General features: G+C 67.0%; 2 protein-coding genes across 2 annotated transcripts; both read right to left on the bottom strand.

Moving 5' to 3' along the window:
• Nucleotides 1-1,133: 1,133 nt before the first annotated feature.
• On the bottom strand, nucleotides 1,134-3,635 carry LOC140661406 (lipocalin-15-like). The gene is made up of 7 exons (XM_072883476.1): nucleotides 3,356-3,635; nucleotides 2,726-2,865; nucleotides 2,432-2,496; nucleotides 2,019-2,132; nucleotides 1,411-1,527; nucleotides 1,294-1,315; nucleotides 1,134-1,137 (listed from the first exon to the last, which is right to left on the bottom strand). The coding sequence occupies exons 1-7, from the start codon at nucleotides 3,449-3,451 to the stop codon at nucleotides 1,134-1,136; spliced, it is 558 nt and encodes a 185-aa protein (XP_072739577.1). The 5' UTR covers nucleotides 3,452-3,635.
• A 1,251-nt stretch (nucleotides 3,636-4,886) lies between these two features.
• Nucleotides 4,887-7,426, bottom strand: LOC140661355 (lipocalin-like). Its single transcript, XM_072883341.1, has 6 exons — nucleotides 7,314-7,426; nucleotides 6,005-6,144; nucleotides 5,782-5,858; nucleotides 5,503-5,616; nucleotides 5,153-5,254; nucleotides 4,887-4,912 (listed from the first exon to the last, which is right to left on the bottom strand). The coding sequence occupies exons 1-6, from the start codon at nucleotides 7,410-7,412 to the stop codon at nucleotides 4,887-4,889; spliced, it is 558 nt and encodes a 185-aa protein (XP_072739442.1). The 5' UTR covers nucleotides 7,413-7,426.
• Nucleotides 7,427-9,374: the final 1,948 nt, after the last annotated feature.

Raw genomic sequence — 9,374 nt, 5'->3', positions numbered from 1 at the left:
CCTCTGGCCAGGCTGGCATCTGCCCCAAGGCTGCTGCTGGGATGGAGCCCCAGCCCAGGTGCCCGCATGCTGCCAGCATGACCAGACCCCATGGTGCCCACACAGGCTCACCCACCCGCTCTGGGGCACTCAGGGTCTGCAAAGCGGGATGCACCCAGAGCAGGGCAAGCAGAGGGTGGAGTTCATGTCACTGTGGGAGTGTGTCCCCTCTTTCCCAGGATGTGTTGTCCCCTGTCCCCTGAGCCCTGGCTCTGGCTCTGGCAGGCTCCTGGGGTCACAGTCCCGAAAGGGTCTGTGCTGTTTCCTTGCAGCCCCATGCCTGGCTGGGCACGGAGGGGCCCTTGCTCTGGGGCCAGGGACAGTGGGGGGGACCAGGGGCTGCCTCTGCTCCACAGGAGGTGGAAGGGGATGGAGGAAGGGCGCTGGCTGCCCTTGGGGCTCATTGCAGCATGGTCCTACCTTGGTCAGTGGGCAGATGGAGGCACCAAGGGGGCCGGGAGACAGGCGTGGGGGTCGCAGTCCTGCCATGCATTTACCCTGGGCAGCCACGGCGCAGCCCCACTCCTGCCTGGGTGGCCCTGGGGGTGAGGGCTGACCAGGGAGCGGGGTGTCCTGGGGATGAGCTGCCTGCTGGGACCCAGAGCCTGTGCAGGCAGGGCTGGGAAGCTTGACTGCTTAACCCTGCCTGCCCAGACCTGCTGCCCACCCAGCCGAGCTGCGTGAACCCCTGTTCATGCCAGCTCGATTCTCCCCTGCCTGCATCCCCAGCGGCTGCCGCACTGCACCTTCCCCATCCTTTGCTCCCCATCCTCCCCATGCTGGGCGCAGCAAACAACGCAGCAAAGGAGCCCCCCAACACCCCTGGGGTGCTGACAGGAAGGGTTGGATCCAGGACCGCTGGGCTCAGGGTGCCTGGGGACCCTGGCAGCACCCCTGCTCCCACCAACAAAAGCACCAAGCTCTGGGGCAGCTTCTGCACCTATTTATTTAGGAGGGTGAGGTGTGATTCTGGCACGGGGCAGCAGGTCCGGCAGAGCCTGGCCAGGGAGGATGGGAAGGGGCACCACAGAGGAGGGAGCAGAGCCTGGTTTCCACCAGGTCTGGAGGACACACAGCCCTGGCGTTGGCCCCCTTCAGCTGCAGGGAGGCAGGACAGACGGACGAGCCATTAGAGCAGGGGAAAGCCGATGTGACACAGAGCCCCGAGGCGGGGGGCTCCCTGGGGGGCTGCGAGTCCCTGCTCAGCCCAGGCCATGCTGGGAGGGAGACCCGGCTTCCCCTGGCCACACTCACCTGATGGCCTTGGTGCACTGATCTGTTGAAAAGCAGAGGGGTGAGCATGCCACGGGCAGTGCCCTGAGCCCCCATACATCATCCCCATGCAGAGGGGCTGTGCGTGCCACTCCGCACCTTCCTGGCACTCACCCGACTTGGGCAGGACAGCCAGCATGTCCTTGGTCAGGCCCACGGTGGGGATGAGCTCTTTGAACTTCTGCAGGAGCTGGGGGCTCGCGTCCTGCTCCCTCGCTGCAGCCAGACACCCAAAGCGGGGGCTGGTGAGTGTGGGGGACCCGGCAGCGAGCCCCACGCTGGGGGTCTGGTGCCCGCAGGGCAGTGATGGGACCCCAGGGAAGGGCAAAGGCGAAGCCATGAAGGTGCAGGGTGGACACCGGGCATCCCACGGCTGCCCTGGGCTGGCAGCAAAGGGGCACAAGCCCCTTGGGATGGGCGACCCACCCACCTGGGGTGGTATGGGGCAGCTGGTGGGGCTGGGGGTCCACAGCTGGACTGGCACACTGCAGGGGTCTTTGATTCAAACTGCAATAAACCGGGAATATTTTTGGTGCAAGGTTTCATTCACCCCAAAATGAATTCCCTGGGTGTGCCTGGGTGCCACCATGTTGGGTGCCAAAGTGGTGGCCAGCGGCAGCAGTGGGGAGCTCAGCCACTGTCCCCCGCCAGTGCCTGTCTCCCGCCCCGGTGAGCCATGGGTGCCTGTCCCCACACTGAATACCCACTGAGGAGCTGCAGCGCAGTCCTGGACTCCTGCCCACTCTGCTGGAGCTCGTGCACGATGGCATAGTGGCCGTAGTCCGTCTCCATCACACGCAGGTCCCTCTTCTCTTGTGCTGCTAAAGGACCCCAGATGGTGCCTAGTTGGGCAACATGGCACAGTCCGGGCACCTCTGCGGCCCCTGCCAGGGCTCACAGCTCAGGGCCTGAGCCCCAAATTTGCCTGAGGGGGTATGAGAAGGGAACCCCTGTGTGATCCAGCAGAGCTGGGCACCCACCCACAGCATGACCTCTCGCCAAGCAATGGAGGCAGAGGGGCCAAACCCCCCTCCTGCTGCTCCCCGGGCACGGGGGACCGGTGATGCCCACCCTCCATTTCAGGGTGTCCACGGCTCTGGTCCCCCCTTCCCACACGTACCCATGTAGTGCCCTGCCTGCCCGCTTTGCTGGAAGAGCAGCTCAAACTTTTGGCATTTGTCCAGCCTGGAAAGGGAAAATGGAAACGGCAAATGTGGGTGGACAGCACGTGGGAGGGCAGCAGGGTGGCGGGGCAGGGGGGAGCCCAGCCTGCCCGGGGGACGTGCCAGGGCGCAGGCAGGACCGGGCACCGCAGGCAGCGGGTCTGTGGGAGGATGCTCCTCACCCAGCCGCCTTGGTGGGGAGGGGAGTCCCCTGGCCCAAGAGGGACACGGCGAGCGGGATGGGTACTCACAGGGGCCAGACAAGCTTCATAGCCAGGTCGCCCTCTGGTGTGAAGCTGATGGTGGCGATGGATGACTTCATCCCGTCCTTCATCTTCAGGAACTTGGGGCAGTTGGAAACGGCAGCTGCAACGTGCCACGTCCCTGCAAACTGCAGCAGGACATCACCAGTGAGGTTTGGCAAAGCCACGAGGACCTGCCACCTGCCAGAGGGACCTCGACAGCCCATTGCAGGAGCCTGCCAGCCTGCAGTGGGGAAACTGCCACCCTCTGTGGGGACCAGCCAGCCTAACACGGGGACCTGCCACCCGCCTGCGCGCAGAACACCCTGCCCTGCCCCGTGCCAGGAGGGTGGGTGCAGCATCTGGCCCGTGTTCCCTCGGGCAGTGCTGCACGCTCAGGGGCACCACGACCCTGGGTGTTCGTGTCCCTGGAGTGGGGCCACCGCTGGGTCTGGCCACAGCGGGCAGAAGCTGGCCAGGAGTAACCCGATTTTGCACAGGCATCCACACCTTCCTGGCAGCTGTCCTGGTGCTGGGACCAGGGGGTGCCTGGGGTGCCTGGGGGTGCCTGGCCATGCCTAGGGATGCAGCACGGGCACCCTGCCCCAGCCAGCCCCTCCAGCCCAGGCAGGCCATTACCTTCTCGGCATTGAAGCCCGGCTGCACGGGGACCTCGGCCCCTGCCCGCAGCAGGCAGAGCAGGGCCAGCGCCAGGCTGGGCAGCACCGCCGTCATCCTTGCTCCGGGGGCTGGATGCGGGCAGGAGAAGCTGCATGGACTTGCCTCTTCCCACACCCACCTTTATAGCCCCCGCCACTGGCAGCATCCCCTGCCCGCCCCCACTTTATGCAACAGGTTACACAAGAGCAGGGATAACTTGTACCCGTGTTAGGTGACAGCGTTGGCTCCTTCCCACTCTAATTGCCCAGTCCCAGATGAATGCAGCCTTGTGTGAGACCCAGGGCGGAGCATGTCGGGGACCAGGCGATGCCCCGTGCCTGGTGCTGTGTCTGGGGAGGGGGATGAGGGTGCCCCCAGTGCCCCACTCTTGGCTGTTGCCCACTGGCCCCAGGGTCTGGCAGTGCCGGGATGGATCCTGCCTCGAGGAGGAGGATGGTTGGGCTGGTGTTTTAGCCTGGGGTTGAGCTGCAGCCCAGTGCCCCCCAGAAGGGGTTGAGGCTTCCCAGGCTGCTGGCACAGACCGTGCTCCCGGAGAGGGTCTGGGCTCATGGCATGGAGAGCAGGCGGGTGGCCGGGGCTGAGCCACATCCAACACTCACAGCCGTTGCTCTGGTTCATGTCCATCCTGCCCCCACATGTTTGGAGACCCCCCCCCGTGATTGCCCATTGCCCCATCCCCACGCTGCCAGCCCACTCTCCAGCAGGGAAACTGAGGCAGGGAGGCTGGGGTAGCCCAGGGTGCCTGAGGGGGCGGATGGGAGTGGGTCACCCCAGTGGGTCCCAGCCCTGGGGGCTCCTTCTCCCTGGACGGGGCAGGTTTGGTGGCCAGGCAGCACTGTGGTGTGGGGTTGCAAGCGCCCACCGGGTCCCATCCCGGTGGCCCCACAGCCAGGAGCTGGGATCAGCCCTGACCCCCGGCGCCAGCCCCAACCCAGCCCACCGCCGCCAGCCATGCTTCCCCCTCCCCATCGCCCCACTGGGGCTCGCCCCACGACGACCCAGCAGACAAGGGCGGGGGGGACTGGTTTTATACGGGCTTTAATGGGGATGGGGGTACAGGTGCGGGGTGCGAAGCCAGGGAGCGACGGCTGCTGCGGTGGGGTGCGCTGGGGATGGGGCAGCCACCGGCTCACGGTGCTCTCGGGGCTCTGGCCGGCAGCAGCTGGCGGGTCTGCCTGGAAGAGATGGAGGGGGGGCGAGCGCAGCTTGGGTGAGCTAGGGGAGATAGTGGAGCACATGGGGGGACATCGGCCCTGCCGGCCCTGCGCTGAGTGGGTCGGCACCCGCCACCCAGGGCCCAGGGCAACAAAAGAGCCACCCCATGGGGACGGGGTGGGGGATCCCCGCCAGGGGTAAGGGGGACCCCAGCGACAGGAGCAGCCTGGGGGGGCCGGGAAGGGGGTGGGGGCTCTGCAGGGTGGAGCGGCTCTGAGTACTCCCCGTGCCCCCCGGCAGGGCTGGTCTGAGCCCAAGCGAAGGCAGGACTCACCTAGGCAGCATCTGCCATGCATTTGTCTGCAGGAGGAAGAAAAGTGGAGATCAGCTCCTCCAAGGGCTGGGGGACTGCTGACCCCCCCCGAGGGATCCTGCATGGGGCTCTGCCCAGCGGCACCCCATGGCTGTCCCCGTGCCAGCCCCACAGGGAGGCAGGGAGAAGGCAGGAGGGTGTCCTCCTTCTCAGCCCTCCGGGGTACCTCACCCCCTTCTCCCCAACACCCCCCTGCCCCTCCAGCCTCTCCCACCGGCTGCTCTCACCCGTCCGGGGCAGGATGAGGATCTCTTCGTCCGTCAGGCCCTGCTCCCTGGAGAACTGGGTGAACCTCTCCAGGCGCTCGGGACTGAGCTCCTTCGTCCGGCCTGCAGCCGAGAGCAGGGTGAGAGGCAGCCCCCCCTGCACCCCCCAGCGAGGGGTCACGCTGCCCCCGGGTGTGGGCAGCCCAGCAAGGGCCAGTGTCCCCACGAAGGAGGGCCCAACCCAACCGTCCTGTGGGTCACCCCAGCTTGGGAGAGGCTGCTGCCCTTCTCCCATGGGAGAGGTCCCCCACCAAGGACATCCCAGGGGGTCCTGGGGGGTGGGCGGCATGGGGGTCCCGGGGCAGACGTACTGTAGAGCAGCACCATGGTGGAGGAGCCGGTGCTCTTGGAGATCTGGGTGGCCACCAAGGCGTACTCCTCGTAGTTGGTCTCCACCACACGGATGTCGTGCTTGCTGCCCCAGCCTGCAGGGGATGAGGAGGGCACGGCTCAGCCCCGGGCACCGAGCCAGCCCCGAGGCACTCTGGCGAGGGCAGGAGCAAGGACAGGAGACAGCGGGGCCAGGCTGGGAGCTGCGGGCACGTCAGGGGCTGCCCCGCAGGAGGACAGGCTGGGAGCTGGGCACTCACGTGCGCTGGTGTAGCTGAACCGCCCTGGCTGCTCCGTCTTGGTGTAAAGGCTGTTCCTCTTCTCGCACTGGTCACCCCTAGGGAGCACAGCACAAGGACGTCAGAGGGGCCGGGGGGGATGCTCCAGCCCACGCACAGCCCCGGGCATGGCACCAGCGCCCACCACCCCAGCCAGAGACGGGGGAGCACCCCCTGCTCACCCACCCCCTCCCCATGCCCGTACTTGGGGTAGGTGGAGGTGACATCCAGGTTCCCGTCTGCGGTGGTGGAGATGACCGTGGTGCACATCTTCATCAGGTGCTTCTTCTCCTTGAACCAGTTGGAGTTGGAGGCCAGGCCAATGCTGTACCATCTCCCTGTGAGCTGCACACAACCTCCGCTCAGTCGCCAGCCTGGCACAGACCCCCGTCTCAGCCCTCGGCCACCCGACAGCCCCTGCCCAGGCCACCTCCCCCTCCCCTGCCAGCCTGCGCCCCGCAGCAGGACAGCGTCCCGGGGTCCTCGTCCCCCAGGGAGCTGCTACTGCTCTTGGCATCCACAAAACCCGGCGGCCAGGGGAGCCGTGGTTTACGACGTGCCCTTCACTGCCTGGTACTCGGGGTGTTTCCTTCCTCTTTGCCCCAAGCCCGGGGAGGGGAGGGGGTGACAGGACCCCCTGGCTCTGGGATGCCATTTGCGTCTGTCTGGGGACATGTCAGGACCCCGGAGCCAGCACAGCTCATCCCAGCTTGGTGCCCGGGGCCACCGGCTCAGTGGACCCGGAAGGGAGCTGTCAGCCTTGGAGATGGGCTGTGCTGGGACCACCCTGGCAGGACATGCCATCCCCCACCCTTGCAGGACGTGCCTCCATCCCCATCACCTCCCTGGGGTGGCTGTGTCCCCCAGGACCCCTCCGGGGCTCCCTGGAGGAGCAGGGAGCATGGCCCCTGCCCCTGCTCGGTGGGACCCCAGGGCTGTGGGGCCAGGACCCCAGCGTGCAGCTGGGCTGGGGCTGTCCTGCTCTGGGTCCTGCCCATCACGGGGGGAGGAAGGGGAGTGCAAGCGCTCTGAGCATGCCAGCACCTGGGGGCTGAGAGGGCAGAGGGGTGCATGGGATCCCCCAGCACAGCAGCCCTTGATTTTTTTGGGACCCCGTGTTGGGGCCAGATGGGGTCCATGTTAGGGGGGGGGTCCATGGCCCATCTCCGTGCTGCCTGTCAGACTGAGCTTGCTTTTCTCAGTCCCCCCTATAACATCCCTGTGCTTCTACACCCACCCCACGGCACAGGAGACAGCCCAGCCCCACACCTACTCAGTCCTGCCCTGCAGGCTGGAGCCTGGATCCTGCATCCCCTCTGGAGCCACTGAACCCAGGCTCTGGGGGCTCCCCAGGGACAGGGGGCTGCGGGTGCACCGGCCGCCCTGCCCCTCCCAGTGCCAGGGCCAGCTTGGCCCCAAATCCACCCGCAACACCATCTCCGCACATTTCCAGGGTGAGGATCCCCCAAAACACCCCGAACCCCATGCAGGTGATGCTGGCCAGGCTGGGTCACCTTGTCCTGCTGGAAGTCGGTTTGCACGGGAACGCTGTCCTGCGCGTGCAGTGCCCCGAGCAGGGCCAGCCCCAGGACGCCGAGCAGCGTGGTGTGCATGTCTCCCGCCGAGCCGAGCTGAGCCGAGCGAGAGGAGCAGGCAGAGCGCTGCAGTGTCGGAGCGTCAGGCAAGCCCCTATTTATGGGCAGGCTGGGCTGTGGCCCCGGGGGGGCCAGCCCTGCCTCCCCGCCATGCCGTTATGCAAGCAAGAGCAGGGGCGAGCGCCGAAGCCAAAGGGCAGGCGGGGGAACCTGCAAATGTTTCCCTCCTGTTGATATGACATGTTTGCTTTGGGGTGCCAAACTGCTCCGCAGCAAAAATACAGCTTGAAGCCAGCGCGGCGGCTGTCCCTGCCCCCAGCGCTTGCAGAGCCCCGGGGCCCGTGTGGGAAGCTGGGGCAGGGGGCCAGGACCGGGGCCAGGGCTTGCTGGCCGCCCCGTCCTTGCAGGATGGCCTCACTCAGGCTCCGAGAGGGGCCCAAGCAAGGTAGAGAGAATGTCAGGTGCCTGCCGGGTCCTGATCCAACCCATGGGACTCGTGGGCACCTTCAGGACCTCCCGCCGTGCCCTGACGCAAGTCCCTGCATCACCCAGAGAAGCACCTCGGCTGGCCCTGTCACCCGCCGGGCTGTGTCTCACCAAGGTGCAGCTCCAGTGCACCCCGACAGCGAGCTGAGGGGCTGGGCGTGTTGGAGGGGAGCCAGACCCCAGCCCTGGGCAGCCCCAGTGCCCAGCTGCCTGGGGACCAGCACGCAGCCAGACAGGCCCCCAGTGCTTCATCCCCTCCCCATGCCACCCTGCACCCTTTGCCAAGCGGGGCTGGGAGACGTCCTCCGCCTTGGTTTGGGGTCACCGGCATGCGCTGAGCTGCCCCCCCTGAGCTGCCCCTCCTTAATTTGGGGACACCCTGAGCCCCCGCAGGAGTGAACACTGGGTGTCAGCAGCAGCACCCATGGGTCTGGCACGGTTTGGGCAGGGCTGGCCACGCCGGGCAGAGCATCAACTCCGGCGGCTCTCCCCGCGGCACGGCCTTGCCAAGGCACTTTACGTAAGGAGCGTGTTTTCACAACAGCTGGTTTTTTCCTCTGGCAGCCCACCCTGCCCGCCCACCCCAGCACATTCCCTTCCCTGCACCCAGCTGCGAGCCCGGCACACCACGCGCCAGGGGCCAGGCCGGCCCCAGCTCTGCGGATTTATTAAAACAAAACAAAAGCTGAGCTGGGCAGGATCGAGCATCACGAGAGCCCGGCTGGAGCTCCCCTACACACTGGGCTGGGGGCTCAGCCCCTGTCTGAGCCCACCCTCGGGGTGTGCGGTGCCAGCAGGAGCTCTCTCCGTCGGGCGTCAGAGGCACGGAGCACCCGTGGGTGTCACTGTAGTCCTGCGCTGGGGCAGGGACACAAAGCACCCCCGCCCGCTGCCGGGGTGTCCCTGGCTCTCTGCCCTGCCCAGGCAGCAGGAGGGGGTGCCCAGGAGGTGCCCGCTCTCCCGGCTCTCCTGGGGGTGGCAAAGCTGGGGGCCAGCCCAAGGATCTGGGCGGCAAAGCTGGATGCAAGCTCCGGAGAATGGGGCACGTGGGGGCACCCGAGGGCACCAGCGGCAGCGTGGGGCACGCTGAGCCCACTGCCGGGGCTGGGGGGCGCGGGCAGGATGGAGGTGCCTGGGCTGTGGATCAGTGGTGCCTGGACACAGACCCTTAGGCACAACCCGGGCGTTTGCACCCCAGAAATGGGTTCACACCAGATAAACGCGGGCTGGGCTGAGCCGGGACCAGTCCAGCTGCCCAGGGCGGGAGGGCAGGGCTCTCCCCTCTCCTCCCATCGCCCTGCCACGGCTCCACCACAGTGCAGCCACTTCTGGGGCGCAGGTAGGTGCAGGGCAGAAAGTGAGCCAGATCCATAACACCCCAACTCTGCCAGGTTCAACCGGGCGGCCTGGGGGGTCTGCGAGCGGCGGCCGGACACAACTGCCCCGCACGTGGGCAGCGGGGACAGGGGCTGGCTTCGGGCGAGTCACGTGGCG

Source organism: Ciconia boyciana, chromosome 18 (genome assembly GCF_034638445.1).
Source record: "Ciconia boyciana chromosome 18, ASM3463844v1, whole genome shotgun sequence".
Taxonomy (NCBI): Eukaryota; Metazoa; Chordata; class Aves; order Ciconiiformes; family Ciconiidae; genus Ciconia; species Ciconia boyciana.
This window is presented reverse-complemented; position numbering and strand designations above follow the sequence as displayed.